We start from the raw sequence: 21,722 nt of genomic DNA on the forward strand, positions 1-21,722 counted from the left end.
CTCCTTCCCCCGGCCCCCTCCCCTCACCCGCTGCACCATCCGGGTCTCTCCGCCTCACCAGTTTCACCCCCCCCGCCCCTCGCCCCGAGGGAGGCGGCCTGACCTGGTTGCTGAGAGACGCGAAACTCAGCCCGGTGGGACCGAAGCAGCGGCTTCTTGTTCACTTCGGTCCCTCTCAGCGGCAGCCGCATCAGACGTCAGCCCCCGCTCGCTCATCCGCCCCCCCCCCCACTACCCAACGGCCGCTTGACTCCCTTCAGCGCCGCGCGGCGGCGGCTCCGCTTCCGCTTCCTTCCCTGTCTCCCTCCCTCACCCGGCCCCCTCCCCCCCCCAGCCCCATTCCCTGCGCAGCCCGCGAGTGGGGGCCGCTCCCTGCAGCTCCGCCTGCTGGTAAACGCAGGGAGGCGACGGAGGCGGGAAAGAGGCTCGGGACTGAGCCGCCCTGGAGCGGGTGGGTTGAGCAGTTGGGGCTCTTCGTAACTCTTGCCAGTGCCCTTTTTTTCAGTATTAGCAAACCCCCAAAAATCTGGAAGCACCCCAAAATGACAGATTATTGGGGCGAGAATCCTTCCACTGCTCCGCAGTTTTGTGCCCACCAGTAGTCTCTCTTGGGGGGCTTCCTGCCATCAGGTGGGGGATGGGATGGGGGGGAGTTGACGAAAATGAGGTAGAGGCGTCTCCTATTGACATAGGAGCCGAAATATAATAGGCATTGCCATTCAAATAGTGTGCGCGCACCCAGTCCAGTGGGACGGGGCTTTCCTCCCCACCCCCAATATTTTATTCAAGTTGGCACCCCTGCCCATGAGCCACTTCCAGTTGGTCTTCGTTGAACCCGAAGTCTCTGTTGCCACAAGGAAACATCTGGTTGCTCAATCAGGCATGCACAACTGGAAATCACCCGTTGATTTGAGAGAAATGCCTGTTTTGGATAGCTCAGTAATAACAGGGAAAGTTGCCACAATGGTGATGGGATGATGCTCGCCGTATTATTCCAAAGTTAGATATTAACTAGTTTGTCCCGATTAACCGGCTCTTATCGGTTGGGGGGGGGAGTGCACTCTGCAGCATAAGATTATGAAAGTCCGGGTTTAAAGTACTCGGTGTCTGCAAGTTGGGGAAAAAAGTTTTGCCCCCAGAGGAAATATTGCCACATGGTATAGAATCATAGAATTGTAGAGCTGGAAGGGAGCACAAGGGTCATTAATTAATATTAATAATTATTATTATTATTATTATTCTAGTATTTATACCCCATCCATCTGGCTGGGTTTCCCCAGCCACTCTGGGTGGCTTACAACATGCCGTATTTTTCTGTGTATTGGATGAGGCTTTTTGACTCAAAAATCATGTCAAAAAACGGGGGTCGTCCAATCCACAGATAGTGGCATGGGGGGGGGGGAGAGGCGGGGTGCCGCCACCCATCCGGTTGGCAGGAAAATGGCTTCCCCGATGCCACAGCAAGTGGGGAATCATCTCAGGGTTGTTTCCTGCCCGCAGCTGTGTAGGAGGGAGAAGCTTCGCACCACCAGCCAGCTCGTTGGCAGGAGCGCAACTTCCCGATGCCGCTTTGTGTGGGGGGTGCTCCCTGGGTCAATTCCCACACGCGGCGGCATCAGGGGAGGTTGCGCTCCTGCCCACCAGATGGCTGGTGGTAGCGCAAATTCCCCCGATGCCACTGCACGGGGGTGGGGGAGTTTCATGTTCAGTTGACTAAGCTATTGCCAGTCAATGGTGGTGTACAGGGGTCACCAGTATTTCTGGACCAGTGGCACGTTTTGAGTATTGAGGGAGTGCTGGGAGTACCTGTCACAAAATACTACTATGGTGAAGCTTTTCCCAAAACTGTATTTATATACTGTAAAAGCTTAAGCTGTTGAACACCTGCCTGCCAAGCACCTCAGGTGTGTAATTTGTTCCACCATAAAATTAGTAGGCCTCACTATTAAGTTATACATCATCACTCCCAAAGTAGCATTATTGATCCAATCAGCCTGAAAGTGAGGCAGGACCTCTAACCTGGAACCATACACATGCACCTTTTGCATGGGTTGCTACCATTTCAGATACTTTTCACTGTTCACATAGATCTAGCTATGCATCCTGTTGCAGTAGGATACCCTCTTCCAATAATTTTTTCTCATACTTAGAAACGGTAAAAATTAAAATTAAACATCTGTTTTTCAGGATTTTTAATATTACATTTCCAGAAAAAGAACCATTGAATTTTACAGTTAATTCAGTTGTTAAATACAGACCTATCAACAAAAAGGGTGTCAATGCAACTCTAGTGCTGTTCCGCTGTTGCTTTCCTCACTTATGAAGTTTTCTGGTTTTAATTAGAACAGATGGTCACTGAGAGTAGAACTAGACATACTAGGCAGTATCCAGCTAAATAGCTCCGCTACTGCAAGAACTTTGCTGTTTGATAAAACTTCCCCACGTCCTTTCCATGACCCCCACGACTGTTCATTAAATATCTGCTGGGGGGGGTCTCCCAACCCTCTAGAGCAGATTTAGGGGGTGTGCAGGAGAGAAGAGGAGAGAAGGCAGGGAAGTCCCATTATACTGTACAGCTAAAGGTTCTTGCGCTAGCAGAATGGTTTTATTGGATAGCGTCTACTTCAAATAGCTCATGATTAAAAAATAAACAGTGACCCTGTAACACTTGTTTCGCTGCTGCTTTTGTAGGGAAAAACCTCACACTACAATAATACTATATCACTTTAATTTATTTAATATAGATTAGATATTACTGGGCAATAGAGAGCAAGGCATCTGTTGGGACATTTAGTTAGAATATGTATCTACACTTTGCATCAATCTGTTTACTCTCTTCCTCTCTTCAGATTGCCTCTTTACTAAGGAACTTCATTGTTTGTATTTATTTGTCTGAAAAGAAGCTATTGAAGTGGCCTTTAAAATGGCAGAAGTGTGGTACTGTGTGACCCATACAGCTCTCCCCACCACCACCAAATATACTGCTACATAAATGAAAAACCTAGCATTTGGGGTTCTGTGACTTCAAACACATAATTGCAGGTTGAAAATGTAAATTGCTATGTTTGGATGCTGATGAAAGCTTGTGTCATGAAACTATTTAATAGAAGCTTTGATGCTTACAATCAACCATTCTGACATCATTTTAGTCTCTTGTATTTGGTCTGTGTTCTCATTCAGTAGTAACATCTACCTAAACCAATTCTACTTTAAAGTCCATAAAAAGTATGCATTACAACTTTTTCTTAGTTCACTAAATACAAAATTAACTCTGATACACTGTCAAAAATCAAAGGATACTTTTAAGCGATAGATCAAAGTTTCAATTCAAATTTTGATTCATAGTCACTGTTTAACCCACAGAATGAAACAGCAATTAGAATTTTAGCAAGCATTAAAGAGTAGGCTTGGTAATAGGATTTGATCAAAAATCTTGTGCCTGTTTTTGTAGATACTTGGCCCTGGCTAGGATGAAGGAGACACACAAGTAAAAACATCAGTCTCTGCAATATTTCAGTTTGTTTGATTTACCATTTGAAAGTCAAGGGGAGAAAGGAGAGGGATGTGTTGCTATGGCAACAAGGGCATCTGGATTTGAAATACCGTATTGTACAGAAATGCACCCAGAATAGCTTAAGGTAATAGGTTAAGGTAGAATTGGTTAAGCCAAATAAGGAATTAATTTTCCTGAGAAATTAAATCTTCACACATTGTATGATGCACAGATAACCCAATAATCCTCAGTCTCCTTTTTTGGGGGTCATATTTAAAAATAGCAAGCACTTCTCAAATTTCATTTTATCAAGCCTAAAAGATTTATGAAGCCATTTATTTAAGCAAATGCTTCTGGCTTCATGAATTACTTACACCCAAAGCATTTGGGTACATACACAAATTACTATCAACATTAGATAAGGCAACTATGTTTTACAAATAGTCATAGTATTTGCAACTGGCAAAGGCTATTTCTAGATTTTTTTCTATAACCATAAAGGCTAACATACGTTCTGTGGACCAGAACCTTTGTTTTTAAGTAAAACGTGAGTGGTGCTTATGAATGTGTACTAACTTTCACACACAAAAACCTTGGGGGATCTAAAGAGAAGGTATGAAGTTTCCAAGTGCAACAAGAGAACCTCTTGATAAAAAATATGTCCTAACTTTACACCGTAATGACAAAGAAGCTAGAATTAAGATGAGACTATGATACAAATGAAGATAAATGGGAAAGTCAAGAGTCTTGTTTCTCAAAGTTTGGGTTCTCCAAAGGCAGAAAAATGATTTAGTCTACCCACAGTATTTTCCAAACAAAGTAGATGATGCACATGCATCTATATGGGGAAATATAAAGCAGAACACGGGCAACCTTCCACCACTGCCAGAAAGTCTCAAGAATCCCCACACAGAAGCTCTATTAATATGCAGAATGGCATGCAAATTTTAATGTTCAACAGTTCAGTTCTAAACACATTTATTTGCAGGCTCCATTCGATAGCCTTGTTATCTGACTCAGAAACTTACTTGTATATACACATTTTAAAAAGTAGTCTGCCACCTCCTCTCAGAAGACAGAACTTGTGGTTTTTTTATTTTAAAAAATGTCGTTTGATCCCAAGGTAGAACTAAAGATTAATGGAGAAGAGTATATTCCTACTTCCTTTGTGTGTTCTTGCTTATTTAGTTACCTTACAAAAGGAATGTGGAATCTGGCCCTCCAGATACTGTGGAACCCCCAACTCCAATCAGCCACTGACCTTATACTTACAGGTGGTAAAAGATTGGCTTCTAAGGATTTTGTAAAACCAAAATGCCACTATTTTAAAGGGCTGAGAAACTGCTTTTACAGCAGCTATGACATTACTTTGTAAATACAATTCCAAGTACTCGAGCTCTTGAAGTGTTTTCTGCTCTTTAAAAAAAAACAGGCAGAAGATAGATCCAGTGCAAATGGCCAATGTTTTTGTTTAACACAAAAATATTAAGCAGTGCAAGATCTCATTTGTCTCTTGCATATGAAGAATCTCGAGGTCTTAGTAGCAAAAGCATGATCTGCAAGCAACAACGGATTTCCCCCACTAATATTTTACTTCTATCCAGGGATCAAGGTGTCTTGTGCTTCAATAGTAATTTTATAAACTAGGGGAGCAAAGTCCCTATCCAAAGCTTCATATTAGAACAATTAGCATTGTTCTCCCAATATATATATATATATTTATTTATAGATAGATAGATAGATAGATAGATAGTGTGAAGGCAGTTCAATGGTAGATCATCTACTTTGCATGCAGAAGGTTCCAGCTTCAATTTTCAGCATTTCCAGGTACGACTGGAGAGCCGCTGCCGGTCAGTGTAGATAATACTGAGGTAGATGGTCTGACTCAGTATAAGGCAGCTTCTGATGTTCGGTTTACCAGAATGAAATTATTGTTGCACTTTCATCCTCTGGACTGCCATTTGTACTATAAGTAAACCATTTTAACTCAGAGGTGAGCATGCTTTTGAAGGTTTCTCCAGTCAAAATGGATCTTCCCTTTCATTTCTGAAATTGTACATTAAAGCACAGCAGCAACCTATAATACATATTCCTAGTATATATCTTGAAGTTAAAGTTCAATCACTTGCTTAAAGTTCAAACACTTTTTATCATTTTACCATTGGTTTTTATTGAACTGGCAAATAATAATATTGCTTATACGTTAGCAATATTCAGGAACACATTTGGGTGACATTCAACATTTCAATATGAATAATCTAGAATGCTTTTGCAATCTTGCTTTGTGTTATCATTCAACATCTGACATCATAAATCATGCCAATGAGCATTGCAGAACTGTACAATAGATTTTTCCACATTAAACTATTGATGCTTTTAATTTAAAAAAAAAGACTAGAAAATTTTCAGGTGTGCAAGCCGCTAACATACCCACTTCATGCTCTCAGAACACACACTCCTAAAGACTATGGGTTTGTTTAATTACACATACTATTGATTATACTAGCTTACATTCAACAACAACTTATCAGACAGTTTAAACAGTAGGAAGTTACTTACGCTGCTGACCAAAACCAATGTTTCATCTGAATCATTAGTATATATGATACACTCAAATAAGAAAATTATCTAATGCAAAGTTCATTATGTTTTTCTATAGTGCAGTGCAAATAAAAGTGAAGCATAACTTTTCCTGAGTTTTCTTAGGATGTTAGAACCATTTTTTACAATCTCACCAACAGCTTAAAATATTTATATTTCAGTTTTTATATATGCTAAATTGATATCCCATCTTTCCACCATGTGGTGTTAAAGACCCTTTAAATCTTGTCTTGACAAGACCCGATATGAAAGAGCCTAGAAATTCATAGAGATATTGAAAAGAACAGTTAAATCCTTCATCTCTACTTTGCATATGTACAGTTAATGTAGAACAAGGAAGTTACCCTAAGGTCTGATAGGTCCTAAAACATTTTTAGAATTTATATATTACAAGTTTCAATTTGTTTTTCACAGACACAATAATGCCCAACCTCCTGTTATCTCACAGGGAAAACAAAAATAAAACAGAAAAACAGACAAAAAAATCTTAGGAATGTATGTTGTTAACTGGATGCTATCTCATTAGTATTTATCCTTGGGTTGGTGGCTACAGACCACGTGTTTCTAACTCAATCTTATCTTCAGTTTGTAACGATTCAGGTTCAATTTGAGCAACAGGTGGTCGCAGGATGATTTCCGGTCCTCCCCCATAGATGGACTGTAGAAAATTCCATGTTTCTTCAGAAATCTGTCCAGAATCAGCTCCTAAAAAAATATTTCGGTGAAGGTGAAGCCGATATTCAACTAATGATTTTTGAAAACAATCTGCTTATAAGTGATACCAAGCTCCAAACCCAAGCACAGCAAACTCTGCAGATGGCATTAACTGGATCAGGGTAACTATTTAAGATTACTTTAATTTTTGCAACAGTGCATGCAACTCAAGCCAATTACATTCCACATACTTTGGCATTTTGTTCTTACAAGTAAATATTTTATAAAACTTGAAGGGCTTGACATTTACAAGGAGACTTAATGTTATAGAGGAATTCTGCTATGCATAAACTTCACTCTCACTCTCTCATTTTTAAGTCAACATCTTGGAACAGCTACCCACACATTTTCAAAGGTTTTCAACCCTTCACCCCCTTAATAATCATGTGGACTAAAAAGCTGCATGTTATCCAAAGGTTTGTACAGCAACTGATGGTAAATCCATGCTGCACAGACTTTTAGATATGAAGTTTCATAGTCCTTAATTTTTGCCTTCAACATAAAATGTCATTTAAAAAAAAGCAAAAACAAAAAAGAATATAGAGAGCTGAAGTATAGTACTGCTGTTTTAAATGGAAGCTAGTAATCTTGAAACAACATCTCAAAACACCTCATATATGTGTTCAAAGTCAGTGCAATTGTGTTTTTAATGATGGAACAAACAATTTTTAAAACTGTCAAGTTTTGATACTTCCTAAGGTTTTATTGACTTTCTGTTTTTTTTTATCTATATCTGTTTCATCTACCCTGGGAGCTTATGTAATGCAAGGAGCTTTTAAAATGGACTAATCAATAAATGAACAGAAATCGAAACAAAACTGTAGAAAGACATGCAAGTAGTCACTAGCAGAAAAAGAAAAACTGCATGCATAAGAGATTGTATCAATAGAGTCATACCTTGTTTCAGAACTACAGATCCACATTTATTGACAGCAATTTTGGCATTGTCAATGGGCCCTGGAGGATCTAGTGATAGAAAAATGTTAGCATGTAAGGTAATAATGAAGTGATATTATTTAAAACAAAAACACCTCAGAAAACTACTCTAGTACTTTCTTCATTTTCCATTTTTTCTCCTTTGGAGGTGTAGTTAACAAAACATTACACACTTAAAAGTTATTAATAAAGGAGACAGCATATCCAGGAGCACAATTCAAAAACTCATCTACAAGAGCAAAAGAACTACCCATCTTCAGATGGGCTTTTGCTTCCTTTTTTGGCACAGCAACCACCCTGCACTGTAAACAGCTTTTAAAAATACATCTGAATCATCTCCCAAAACTTTAGATGATATTTACAGGCAACTATCCATTAAAACCTTCGTGAAGTCTTTTGAACTGATCTCTAGAATCATGCTTGCAAATAAAGCACATTCTCCTCTGGTGTCTTAATAGCTAACTAGTGTTGTAGCTTCCTACATCCTATTCTCTGTTTTGTTTTGTTTTGTTTTGTGTTTTAGGTACTAAAACAGGTACCCCAAAACTCGGACCTCCAGCTGTTTTGGGACTACAACTCCCATAATCCCTAGCTAACAGCACCAGTGGTCAGGAATGATGGGAACTGTAGTCCCAAAACAGCTGGAGGACCGAGTTTGGGGATACCTCTACTAAAAGCTCTTCATAAGAGTTGGTATATGCCTTATGACAGGTTTTTTTTTAAATTAGTAAATTACTGTGATAAAATTCTAAGTGCATGCTATAAAAGGTACGTCCTACCTACTTGATAAGAATTTTGAAATCTACTCACCACTGTCCTTGCCCTTCACAAACCCTTCCCATTCTCTGAACCACTGCATACTGATGCAATAGAATATGGATGGAAACTCCTCCTCTTGGAAGGCTCTGTTGAGCTGAGAGACACAAAGCAAGCTCTAAAGCACTTGATGAAATTGTGATGGCTTCTCAAGAGAAGCAACTGAAATATTCTTAACAACTTTTTGACAATTTAACCACGAAAGCACACATGAGCTTGTATCTGAAGCATTCTATGAATCCTGACCCAATATTGAAAACTCACCACTGGTACCCCACACTACAATGTGGATGCTATGTGAATATGAAAGAGTCTTCATGAAAATAGAATATCCACTACTGTAAAAGGCTAACTTTTCTTCAGTACAAAAATATTGGACTGGATCCTGAGTTGACAGTCTTTAAATGTATGGGCTCCTTCTATTTGGGGAAGGGCTCTTAATCTTGCCAGGGAAAAGAGATGGGGAACAGATTATTTTCACTTTCTCCCTTCTGCACACCCATGCCTCATGCCACACTGTCCCAGAAGGGCATATGCCTTGCCAGACCAGATTTCCAGAAGGCTCAGGGGCTGCTGGAGAAAACCATGGGAGTGTCATGTGAGCAAAATTCTACTCACAGGTTCCGGATCACTGTTTTTATGAAGTTTAAAGAAGAAGAACTTAACAAGCGAGAAGGAATGTATTACCCGAATAAACATTTCCAGTTCTGTCTTCCTTCTTTTCTCTATTTTTTCTGTTTCCATTTGACAGGTATGACAAACATAGAGATGATTCACAGCTGGTCCTCCACCATACCTGCAATCATAGAATATTAAATGTCATTTTAGAAGGATCAAAAGTTGTGCATTGAACCAAGTTGTTCTTTGCTTGAACAATAAATGCTGTAATTTGTTCAGCACCAGTTTCCTATGTAGGTAATATTTCATCAATAGGAGCAACTTCCCTGAAAAATAAGCCCCACACATTTTAGTTGTGCACAACTATTACTGAAAGATAGCTTCTCTCTCTCATGTTGGTATTCACTGGTGTAATTCTTGGAAGGCTCTTTAATGCAGCAAAGGCTCAAATGAATGGAAGGCAGGGATATTATTTTGCCCATTCTCCCTTCAGTATCACCTCATGCCCTTTTCTGGGAACTGTGAGGGGAAGAGATGATGATTATGATATTATTATTATTAATAATAATAATCCACTCTCCTCCTGTACACAGAAGCTTCTGCTGGATTAGACCATACCATGAGCAAACCACCATTACTGGATAAAACACAAAATCTGTATCAAAATGTGAAGAGGCTTTATAGACAAATAACTTCTTGTATTTATGTACAGTATATGAACGAAACATCAAAAGCAATTCATTTCATTTTGTAAACAACAGCTTACCTGCTATACAAGTTGTCCCATATATTTTGAGGTAGCACTACTACAAGGTCCTCTATAGAAGTAGCCTTGTGTGGAGGAACTCCTGAGGAGCAGACATATTAAAAAAAAATTCAAGCAAAACTATTTACTATATGGTCATGTTAACTATTAAAGAATATCATATGCTTCAAAAAGCCTTACCAATGAATACAGTTTGAGCAGGGGAGGGGGAATACAACTTCTGTCACAACCAGCTTTCAGCAACTTGTGCAATTTAACTGTCAGAACAAATGCATGCTATAGCTTTCCCAGAAGCGAGAAGGGAGATCATGCTAGATTTGAGCTTGAAACGCACTTGTGACATGAATATGCAAAGATTCAAAATATCTTAAATTTGCACAATAGTTATCAAATTGCAAAACAGAATATTTCAAACAATTGCACAACAGATTTCCTCATCCCTAACCTTTCTTTAGTATCTACCTTTTCTATTTTTGTCTTCAGACTGCTCCTGTACCACAACTATGGCTGTCATTTATACCTGGTGCATCTAGCAGGACCCCCAGTAAGATTTAAGTGAAAGTGGTTTCCAAAATCTCTCACATGAAGGAAAAGCCCTCTTAAAGGGCCGTGGAGCTATGGCAGCATGGGTCAATCCATCTCATTGCTACATTTGTGGGTGTTTGGACAGCAGTTGCAGAAATGGTTCAAGTCATTGGAAGGTAGTCACTGCTTTCCACCTTCCAAGGTAACCCACAGCAGCCATGACAGGCCATGGGTTTTCAGGCAGGATACGGGTTGTCGGAAGCTGTATCCTTGTTGGTATGCTCTGCCTTGTTTGTGCAGTCCGCCTTGCTACTTGTAAGTTGAACCCAATAAAACTGTGTTGTGCCTTTTCTCAAAAATTAAGAAAAATGTCCCACACCTATTTTTCACCCCATCCCAGCTCTCTTCCTACCCCTGTGAACACAAGTATATATGCATTAAAAAAATGTCCTTCACATCAACATTTGATAAACAGAGGTCTGATTTTCAAACTTTAAACAAAGAAATTATGACCCAAAGCAAATGTGGAAGCTAATACTGCTTTTCCTTAATATTATTCCACAGAGATGTGTGTCAATCCGTCAAAAGAGCAGAAACAAGTTATCATGTATGTAAGATTCTTTATGCAAATACCAGCCACAGCCAGACAACTGATATGATCTTGTAAGAATTTCAGGAACGGGAAAACAAAATCAAACAAACCATTCCCCAAATTCAAGCTTTGATGGCAGCAGGATAAAGAATGGTTTAAAGAAATCTGTGTATTTAGGAGCTTACAATTTAAGGATGCCTTGTATTTTTCTTCTCTAACCTAAGTCTAACCCCTGCCAGTTTTATTGTCAATCTGCTTGAAAATTAGAGGGCATGATCATCTTTCAATTGATTTTTAGAATGCAAAAATTTAAAGACCCAAATAAAATCAGAAATGTTCTGCCTGTCAATGCCTGAAGCAGTAGGAAGTAAAATGGGGTAAAAAGAATACAAGCAGTAAATAATGTGCTGATTTATTATGGGTTTCAAATTAAATACTATTATCAGTGAGTCATTGCTGACAAGTAAAGATATACCAACTGCTGCACCATTCAGCTAGCGCTAGCAAGCTAAACAACTTATATCTATGGTTGTAATTCTTGACCAGCAATATCCCTCTTCACATTTCAAAGATGATTGCCTGAAGAAGTTAAGCTCAAACAGAAGCCATTTCTGAAATAGATGGGACTATTTCAGAGGGAAGTCAGGCTATGACTGCCAAGTAGAGAGTCAGGAAGTTGTCACACTACGTGATGAGATAACTTATTAGATAACATACTCAATTATGTATGATGCATAATTATGTTCTCACCTCCATGTATGCAGAGGAAATCATTATTTGAAATAGGTCCTGGTTCTGCAAAAGTCCTGAATTTGTTCAACCACTGTCTGGAAATATAAAACTGGAGGAGGCTTGGTTCCATTATATTAAGGCTTGATACCTTCTGTCTCTCTTTCTTAGCTTCTTCATTGCTTTTTCTATTACAATAATGAAAAGAGGTAATACTGAGAACATTAAGTAACATCAATAATCATTATTATATCCATATGAGATTATTTCAATTTGTGTGAAATAAAATGCAAGTTTATACACTATGCTAATTGTAAGTCACTGGAAAGATCTGCCAATAAAATAAAGTGCAGTGTTTCAAATTTGGATGTGTTCCAAGTAAAAAATATTTAGGATATAGTAACTGGAAATACGAATACCCTAACAAGGCAGCACATATTTATATTTGTGTGTGCACATCAGAAGCATACATAACTCCTGAGCTTTATTTTAATAGAAGGAATTGATCTGCACACATTACTGGTACAGATGTCAATTAAGTACAGTTACAATTAATTTGAAAATTTGCTCCCCGGTTTATCAGAATCTATGTACTTGAGGTCAACCTCTAGGTCTAATGCTTGCAACACAAAACAGTTTCTCTAATAACATGTTTAGCTCTTTACATAATTTGGCTACTGTTATTTGTTAAGAGGTTAAATTTATTATCCCTTTTATTAGAATGTATTTGCTTTTTAGACTGGAAGAGTAGTTCCCTCTCTCCCTGGCCCTATTCACATTTCAATAAAAGCTCAGCTGCAGGAGCTCATAAATTTCAAGCTACTACAGTGAATCCCTTTGTCCTCCAGCTTTCAGCTGCTGAACTGTGAAGTGTTCCTTCTACTGCAGTTGAATTCTATCTGACTCCAGAATCCGTCCTACATGCATTCTCCTATGAATTTAAATGAGGAAACATCCACTATTAATTCAAAGTGAACTATGCACAGTGTCCAATTTCACTGTGGCATCCTATCTGTGAATTTTCATCAATTACAATTTATTTGAAATGAAATGAATAATATTTATGTTTTAAGTCAATTTAGCTTACTTTCTAATTTTGCAATAAAAATGCATGGCTGTCAAAACAATATTTCCAGAGATGTTAGAATCTGTGGTCCTAGAGAATATTGGACTACCAATCCCATCATCCCTAACTACTGCCCAAGCTGGCTGAAGATAATGGGAGTTGGAGTCCAAAAATATCTGGAGGGCCACAAATTCCCAGTTCCTATTATAAATAAATACTACAGAAGACCAGAGGTCTCTACTTTTACATAGATTGATGTTAGGGCCATGGTTCAGTATGTTTCAAGAATATTGTATTGTAAAAAATGCTCAGGAGCTAGGAAAAATTAAGTCAGTAGAAAGGCCCAGAAAAAGAAGCAGAATGAGTTGAAAAACATGAAAACTGTGGGAAAATACACTACCTCACTGCAAAGTAGCATCTTAAAAGAAGTCACGCTTTCTGTATTGGCCTACAATTACAGCTGATCAGAAACTCTAACCATTGGAAAGTATTATCCAGCTCTTTGGAATACTCTCTTGAAACTCATGCAGGCAAGAATTAACAGCTAATATGATCAAATACCATGCATTGGGTACTAAAAAGAAATTTACTCAAGACGGTATTTCAAATCCTTGTCCCTTGTTTTCTCACCTGTAGAAGAGAACATAAGCTTCTGCATTTTGAACTGTTGATTCGGTGACTTCTGTGACACTCTGATCATCAAACTCATACCATCGATTATTTAAGTTGTTCCGGCAATAAGCTATATAATGTCCATCTAGATTCAAAAACAGTTAAGATAATTTTTTGTCAAAGTACTGTAAGGCAATCCGGAAACGAAAACATATTAACACAACTATTTGATTCCACTCCAGTTGCATAATATGGATCCAGAAAGAGAATATATACTATATATACTTACTGATGGCAGTTCCATGGTGACAGATTACTGATAAGAGATCATACATCACTATTTGAGTTGGACTGTCTTTGGCAAGAAAAGGTTGAAGATCAAGTCCTTCCAAGGGAAAGGATACATGAGTCCCAATTTTTGTGGAAAACATAAGGTCATGCCTGAATCTTTTGAGATGAATGCACAATATCTATAAAGAAGAGTAGACACTCATTCAAAAACTGATGCTTCACAACTTAATACTAATATAAAAGGCAAGCATTTTACTACTGCTAGCTTGTTATTAAATTTATTGTGTTCTGTCCTGCCTTCTCTCTCTCTCTCTCTCTCTCTCTTTTTTTTCAAAAAAGGGATGTTCCATGGGCCACTTTACATAATACTACCAAAGATTTGTGTTTAGTTCGGTGAATAAGGATATTTTCCTGCACAGATGTACACTTTTGTAGAAAAACCTCCCCATGTAACTGGTTATAATGGAAGATTATGGGTTGTATCCAATGCCACCTATGTGGAAGCAGAATGAACTTCTGCTTGCACTATGGAACTTCACCTTCCTCTCCTCTCCCACACAGCCTACTACATGCCCTCAAAATCTGCTGGATGGTTGATGAACGCTCTGGAGCAGATTTTTGGGAGCATGGAGGCAGCTGCAGATGCTTTGTAAAAAAAATTACTGAGTGCCATGCAGTTGCGTCCATGTGCCTGAAGCACTGATATGCACTTGTGCAATGGTCTGGAGGATGCTCCAGATCTGGGTACATGATGCAGGGGGGTGGGGGAGGGAGAGTACAGGAAAGCCCATTGTCACACGTAATCAGCTTTTAGCCTTTTGTGTAGGTGCATTGCCATTTTTAATATCGTCATCTGAGTAAGTGTGCAAATGTGACTAGATAAAAGCATCTTTCGGGAAGCCAGAATGCAGCTTTCACACTATATTCACAACTATCTATTATGGAAAAACAACACTATTATTTAAAAAAAATGGAATACCTCAGGAAAGTGTTGAACTTTGCAGAATTTTACTCCATTTCTTAACCTAAAGCAAATTTAGTAAAGTTGTAAAAAAGTATCCAATGCAAACATTTAAAATAATGACATTTTAAATACTGTACAATACCCTCGATATTTCAAAATTGCTAACTAGAAAAAGGGCTATCATCTTCAAAAGAAATCACAAGGTTGGAAGTGATCAGAAATTAATTAGATCTTATTTTCACAGACACAAGGCATAAGTCATAAGTATGATCAATTTGCACATCATAAGCAATCATTCCTTCTTGGCAACCGATGTAATCAGCATATATCAGAAAAGGCAATGTGGGTCTCCTGTTTATTAATACAAAAAACATGCAGCAAATGCACACTCAGAGGAACATTAAGGATAGCTGTGGAAGGAGAAGTCACAGCATGCCCTCAACTAGCCTCTCTGAGGGGTACTCAAGTTTTACTCAGAGTAGACATACTGAAACTATTATGACTAGGTTAGATCCATTAATTTTAAAGGTCTCCTTTGAGTAAAACTTTATACTGAGAAAAAATGGGGAGGGACATTGTATTTGATTGCAGGCCCAGAATCAAAGTGGGCTGATGATACCAGTCCTCTGAACAGAACGCCTGTTATTTTTTTGCTAGTATCAACTAATTAAAAAAACACGAATTAGCCCCTTGTAGAAGCCAAAGGTACTGTCACTTATGCAAGGAGGGAACTTGCTAAATTCTGCCATTTTCTCCCAGCTCAGTGGCAGTCCCCCAACACTGCCTTGAAAGGTATTCAAGAGGGTCCCCTGATTCTCATGAGCAACCTCTTATTTTCCTTATTTCTTTATTAAATTTCAATACTGCCTTTTATCCAAGGATCACAGGGTAGTTTACAATATTAAAAGCCCCACACTGGGCAAATGATTCCTCCACTGCAGGGGGTTGGACTAGATGACTCTCATGATCCCTGCCAACTCTACGATTCTACAATTCTATCTTTGCTTCTGTTTGCAGCCTTTTGCACCAGTGTCCCTACAACCCTCATAAACCTTGGGCCAGGGGGCAGAAGAGAACTGAAATGAAGCCTAGAAAATCTTTCTGTATAGTTCAAAGCATCTGTGCACTTATGGACACAGGGAGATGCTGTATGCCAGGCATGTCCAGCTAGTAGGGTGTGATCTAAGATCCAATATAAAAACTGGCAGTGATCTACCACCCAGGGATGGGTGCAGGGTGGGTGGACGATGCCGATCCTGCCTTCTCCACCCGCCCCTGCCTCCCTCCAGCCCTGCGCAGGCGATGCTGTTGCTGGTCCTGATCCTGCCTTTCCTCGTCAGAGTCCTGGCTCCTCCTCGCCTCCCTCCCCCCCCCCCGAGCACATCTCTCTCTCGTCAAACCAGTTGGGCTGCGGAGCTCTTTCATGCCCGACTTTGGAGCCATTATCTTTCTGGCTATTGAGGAGCGTGCTGTGCTCCAGCTTCCTTGGGTCCACGATCAACCCAGATCAACCTTCAGGTGTCTTCTAAAAGTTTTATAGTTCTTTATCTCCTTGACATCTGATCAGCAGGCAGATGTCCTGCACATCTTGTCAAAATCCTTGTGTGAGGAGTGCAGAAGTGATGGGAAAGGGAGAGGCAAATTTTCCTGCACTCTGTCTTTACTTGCAAAATGCTTTTCCCCACTTCCATCTTTCTGAAAAGAAAGAGGTACATACTTTGGATCCTCAGGCTGTGTTTTGTAGGCAAAGGCAATGGAGACTTTTGTTGCAGAACAAGATTTGGGGGAAGTGGGAGGAAGGGGAAGTCCCACTGTATCTGCTGCTGCAATTCTGGATCTCATCCAACAGCTTTTAAAGTAACCACATATATCAAATTATAAGAATTTAAGAGCAGGCCACTTACTTTTTACACTTTTCACAACTGTACATATTGTCACCTGTAGACATTGTGGGAAGGAAAGCACAACCATTATTCTAAAAACATATTCCCACCACAGCCTGCACTGAGCTTTTCTGACACTAAGTATTCAAGACATTCTAGCATCAGGAATACATGCACTACATGGACTTTCACTGACTAGATATCCATCCAAAAATAAAAATATTTTTGTTAATAAATTGTAAGATTGGGCCACAGGAAGCTGCATTATAGTGAGTCTGACTACTGATCCATCAAGGTCTGTACTACAAAGACAGACCCTCTCCTAACCCTACTTGAAGATGCCAAGGATTGAATCAGGGATTTTCTGCATTCAAAGCAGCTATCCTACCAATGAGCCACAGCCCTTCCCATCAATGAAAATGAGATTATTTTAAATTAAAGGGATAAAATTTATACACTGGCTCATTTTAACCTTTGCTCTGTTGAATATATTGTCAACTGGTGGTTCCGCAACAGTGTAAAAGGGAACCTTTTCTAGACCTTTTAAATGTGAAAATAGGTACAAAAAGTAAGAGGTATGGGGGTCATATTTAGTAAGACATGTGAAAAATATGAATTTCTTACCTTTCAGTTCATCTCTAGCAAAAAAGGCAGCAAGACAATCTTGTAAGGTTACTGTTGGACCCCAAAACCAGCTAGGAACACATGAGACAACAAACCTGAAACATCATTGACAAAAAAACAGCAAATGTTCTGCCAGTACAGCAGAAACATCAGTTTAAAATGTTCAAGCAATGCAAAGAAACAAACCTTTTGAAGTATTCCATGAAAAAGGCTATCCAGCCCTGAGGAGCATATGCTTCACCGCAAGAGCCTGCCTTGATAAGAGAGGTCTGATGACTTGCCGAATGCAGCTTAGCAAGGTCTTCCTTGCCTGGAATAGGCAATGACAAGTCCTGGAAAGTCTCCAGGGTCACTGACACCTATTGCCAAACCAAAGGGAAGATGATTAGGCCAACACCACCTTCTTTTTAACTGACCCAATAAAATTCTATATTTTAAATTATCAACATTAAATTCCACTTGTGGCTAATTACAGTGCTTTGCTCCAATAATACCACTAGATGGCAAACTACAGGCAATTGCAGGTAACTCACAACCTTCACGCATATAACTTGTGCACATTCAGCTTTACATACTTGGCAATAAAAAAAAAAAAACTTAAAAAGAGAGCGGGCTTCCAGGAAAAAAGACTTTGGCATTCCCATTCATAACCCAATGCGTTCTGAGTATACACAATTTTGGTTTTAGGCACTATGCCCGGAATGTAACCCCAAAGTAAGTCAAGAGTTGCCTGGATGCATCCACTGTAAAGTACTACAGTACTATGTGAACATGAAAATTAACAGTAGCTGTTTGGGACTAAACTAAGCTGAAAAAGCTATTAAGAACAGGAAACAGACCAGCCTAAAACTATGAGGAAGTCCGAACTAGAATAATCCAGGAACTGTTTGCATATTTCAAGTGGATGAATAAATATATTCATGCTTCATTTTTAACAACTTCTTTTACCATATAAGGGAAGAAAACTTACACAAGTACTAACAGTGTATGTAGCAACATTTATTTTATCCCTTCACTTACCCGGTCACATGTTAGACATTGTACTGAACTTATGATAGTCCCATCAAATATGTCAGAAATAACACTTCTGAATTTTTTGTGTTTCTTCTTTTTGGGGGAACATATGGTTGGAACTGAAAAGAAAAAGAAAATAAAATTAAAATCAGGACAGAGTTGAAGTACAGTAACTTTTTAGTCTACTCTTCTTCTGGTCTCTGTGGCACAATGGGTCAGTGAATCTGGCTGTTAACCAGAAGGTTGGTGGTTCAAGCCCACCCAGGGATGGCTGTGGGCAGGATTCCTGCATTGCAGAGGGTTGGAGTAGATGACCCTTGGGGCCCCTTCTAACTCTGCAATTCTATGATTCTAAGAATACCAGACCTATAGTTAATTCTCCCTTTCTATTACTATTTTTGAGAACTCCACTACCAAACATACAGAAAAATAACTTTAAGAGCAGAAGACATCTGAAGGCAGCCCTGTTTAGGGAAGCTTTTAATGTCTGACGGACTAGTGTATTTTAATATTTTGTTGGATGCCACCCAGAGTGGCTCGGGAAACCCAGCCAGATGGACAGGATATAAATGATAAATTTATTTGTTGTTGTATTATTTTTAATATACAGTGAGCCAAAAAGCAAATCCACTTTATTACAAAACATTGCTTATTGAGCTGGCTAGGGTAGCAGATACTTTAATATAATTCTACAAGGGGAGATAGCAGTGTTCACACAAAACATACATTAAGTACATTTCACATTAACATGGGGTCTTTGGCACAAGACCTCACTGCTCCCATGCCACAAATCTGCATGACAGATGGTGATAAGAACACAGCCAACAGTTTGACTATACAAAATGCAACTTCTAGACAGGGCTGTCCCACAAAAATTATATCTAATAAGGAAATTTTGTACAGACAACAAATGACTTAAAGGTTCTATTATGATTTCTGCAAGTCTTCTGGCTTTGAACAAATCACTGGATCTTTCAGATCTGATGAGAGACAAAGGCCTTGCTTTGTACATGCAGCAAAATATGATAGCATAACGGACTGCACTACTTCAGACCGCAGGTTGGAGATAAACCTTTTTAAGTGTTCCTCCATATAAACACACCCTGAAAGTGGAAAACTAACAGACTCAGGGAAAAGATTCAGACCTATCCCTCTCCTTCTGTGCTAGTTTTCTATTTACAAAGAAACTTAAAATAAATTCAGAATGTGATTCTGCTCCTGCAGCCTGAACTGGCGCAGTCCGTTCTATCACCTCAGCCCTCTGCCACTAAATTCTCACCTCATTCTGCTGCATATACAGACCCTGACAAAGACAGCCTCACATGCAGTGTCCACAGCACAATCCAGAGAGACTGTGTGTGGCTCAATCCCTACTACTATGTATGTGTCAGAAGAAGAAAACTCCTGTGTGTCAGGCAACGGAGACATAAATGTGCAAAAGCATCTTATGAAACAAAATAAAAGACAGTTTAAATACAAACTAGAAGAGAATTTTCTTAACTAGCTTTTAAAAGAACTGACTACATGAAAGTATGAAAAAAACAAAGCAGATGAAGGAATAAAATGTGACTGGAAAACAATAAGATATTTTAAGCTGCTCTGACAAATTTGCCAAAATGATGCAACTCCCCAGAGACATACAGTAAATAAATAGAGGCTTTGGTGCTGGTGTTTGGTCCCTAGACAGAAATCTTGTGCTTGCTGTTTATGTTATTGTCTTAGCATTTTGTTGATGGAATGACATACCCAAAGCCCTTAAAATAGTATGGGGCATGGGAACAAATAAAGAGTTCTTAATGTCCAGTCTCACTGCTGGCACCCACCAGACCACAGTGTAATACTGAAAGACCAAAATTCATTTCCAATATGAATTTATGAAAGGGGGTGGGTGAATCAAACAACTTAATGTTGTTATTTTAATCATTTAAAAGTGTTAGGACCAATATAGGAGAAAAGCACCAAGTAACATTAGGGAATGCTATACCTTTTTTGTTCAAGGGTGCCAGTCCAGACCAGAAAGTACCTGATTTGGGAGGGCTGGTTGATAAACGTGCATTCCCCCCATCTTTTGAAGGAAAACTTTGTGGCATAGACACATCATTCATATGGACATCATTGATATAGTCTGTAAAACATATTTCAGCCAAATAAGTATTACAAAATTAAAATGAACCAAGAGGATGGAGTTAAAAATTAACTCTAACTGCCCAGAGTCCTATTTGTTATTAAGTTTAAGAAGCAGAGTCACAATGCCCTTCAAAAGAAAAAGGAAAAAACAACAACCTGGAATCATGAGCAGGGTAGAAAATGAACAAAGGAAGAATGGAAAAGGATATGAACCAAAACTGCCATAATAGAAAAATTAAGCAAATGAAAAATTAGAAGTTGCAAAGGAAAATAGAGCAGGGACTAGTGAAGGAAGAGGGACACTATGGAAATATTGTTTAGAAACTACAAAAAGTGTGTATTTTGCCACATCCAAGACATCATTCAGCTCAAATTTTACCCCATACAGCAGCAGCTTTCATACTGGCTAAAATGTCTAGCGTCAACCAGGTATTTCAGCAATATTGCCATGGGGTCATCACACTCTTTAATCATAACTTAGAGTAAATGCATAGCTTCTGTGAAAAATGCACATACATGTAAGTTTCAGTTTGCCAACGTGGGGGTAGAAACTGTCAAGTAAATGAGCAAACACTCATTTCCCTAATACACAAATGATCACATACACACACCACTCCATTCCAGCCCCTTCTCATGGCAAGTGGTTTACTTCACTCTTAAAGTGCACTTATCCTTAAACTGAAACAACCATGTTGCTATCACTCGACAGAGAAACCTGAGAAAGCAGTGAAAGCACATGCCACTCCTGGAACAGAGCTGGAAGCAACTTCTTCAAACCACTGTGGTCAACTAGGACCTGTTCTGGAAGCCCAAGAGACCTTGGGAGTGCCTTTAACCAGCTTTGGCTGGTATACTAGCTGCAGTATCTGGATAGCGTGGTGACTGCAGCCCATGCACTGGTAACTTCAAGACTGCATTTCTGCAATGTGCTCTATATGGGTCTGCCCTTGGGAACAGCTACCGAGTGCAGAATGAAGCAGCTAATATCCCAACCCAAACACTGAGCTCCAGTTCAAAATTTTGTCATTTTATGCAAACACCTGACACATTTTATTAATTTTACCTGGAGGAGTGCTGTCCATCTGTGTTACAGAGGCCCAACTGCTCTTAACCAAAGTAAAGTACTTAAGTGTCTTCAGCAGGCATCCTTGCTTTTAACTTTCAGGCACCTCATGAAGACTCTGCTATGCCGACAGGCCTATGCTGTTGTTTACTTTTTTTTTTTTAGTAGGCAATCATTTTAATCATTGTTCTGTGCTGCTTTCAACGTTTTTAATGTTCTTATATTTCCGCACACCAACCTGATATTTTAGCAGAAGGCAGTACAGAAACACTTGCGTAAATAAATAAG

At 39.2% G+C, this 21,722-nt stretch overlaps 2 protein-coding genes and 1 long non-coding RNA gene across 18 annotated transcripts in view; 1 reads left to right on the forward strand and 2 right to left on the reverse strand.

The window, feature by feature from the left end:
* ZZZ3 (zinc finger ZZ-type containing 3) overlaps nucleotides 1-242 on the reverse strand; it is a 40,448-nt gene extending 40,206 nt beyond the window's left edge. For 4 of the 8 annotated variants that reach the window (XM_083742931.1, XM_083742925.1, XM_083742923.1 and 1 more), the window contains exon 1: nucleotides 104-242. The gene's annotated coding sequence lies outside the window, so the exon portion shown is untranslated. The remainder of the gene's footprint in view (nucleotides 1-103) is intronic. The other 4 variants (XM_083742927.1, XM_083742921.1, XM_083742937.1 and 1 more) reach the window with 1 other exon arrangement.
* On the forward strand, nucleotides 87-9,275 carry LOC310846508. The gene is made up of 3 exons (XR_014565364.1): nucleotides 87-451; nucleotides 5,247-7,442; nucleotides 7,491-9,275. It is a non-coding gene; the product is annotated as an uncharacterized lncRNA (long non-coding RNA).
* USP33 (ubiquitin specific peptidase 33) overlaps nucleotides 5,638-21,722 on the reverse strand; it is a 156,118-nt gene continuing 140,033 nt past the window's right edge. For 3 of the 9 annotated variants that reach the window (XM_083742943.1, XM_083742950.1, XM_083742944.1), the window contains exons 11-24: nucleotides 20,229-20,369; nucleotides 18,251-18,363; nucleotides 17,417-17,589; nucleotides 17,231-17,301; nucleotides 16,628-16,661; nucleotides 14,739-14,784; nucleotides 13,758-13,938; nucleotides 13,487-13,613; nucleotides 11,812-11,978; nucleotides 9,945-10,026; nucleotides 9,248-9,356; nucleotides 8,555-8,657; nucleotides 7,706-7,774; nucleotides 5,638-6,799 (exon numbers count right to left, since the gene is read on the reverse strand). In XM_083742943.1, coding sequence (XP_083599069.1) covers nucleotides 6,642-6,799; nucleotides 7,706-7,774; nucleotides 8,555-8,657; nucleotides 9,248-9,356; nucleotides 9,945-10,026; nucleotides 11,812-11,978; nucleotides 13,487-13,613; nucleotides 13,758-13,938; nucleotides 14,739-14,784; nucleotides 16,628-16,661; nucleotides 17,231-17,301; nucleotides 17,417-17,589; nucleotides 18,251-18,363; nucleotides 20,229-20,369 — 1,574 coding nt within the window. In that variant the 3' untranslated portion in view covers nucleotides 5,638-6,641. Of the gene's footprint in view, nucleotides 6,800-7,705; nucleotides 7,775-8,554; nucleotides 8,658-9,247; nucleotides 9,357-9,944; nucleotides 10,027-11,811; nucleotides 11,979-13,486; nucleotides 13,614-13,757; nucleotides 13,939-14,738; nucleotides 14,785-16,627; nucleotides 16,662-17,230; nucleotides 17,326-17,416; nucleotides 17,590-18,250; nucleotides 18,364-20,228; nucleotides 20,370-21,722 lie in introns of all 9 variants that reach the window. The other 6 variants (XM_083742942.1, XM_083742949.1, XM_083742946.1 and 3 more) reach the window with 5 other exon arrangements.

Source organism: Podarcis gaigeae (assembly GCF_964106915.1).
Source record: "Podarcis gaigeae genome assembly, chromosome: 6".
Taxonomy (NCBI): Eukaryota; Metazoa; Chordata; class Lepidosauria; order Squamata; family Lacertidae; genus Podarcis; species Podarcis gaigeae.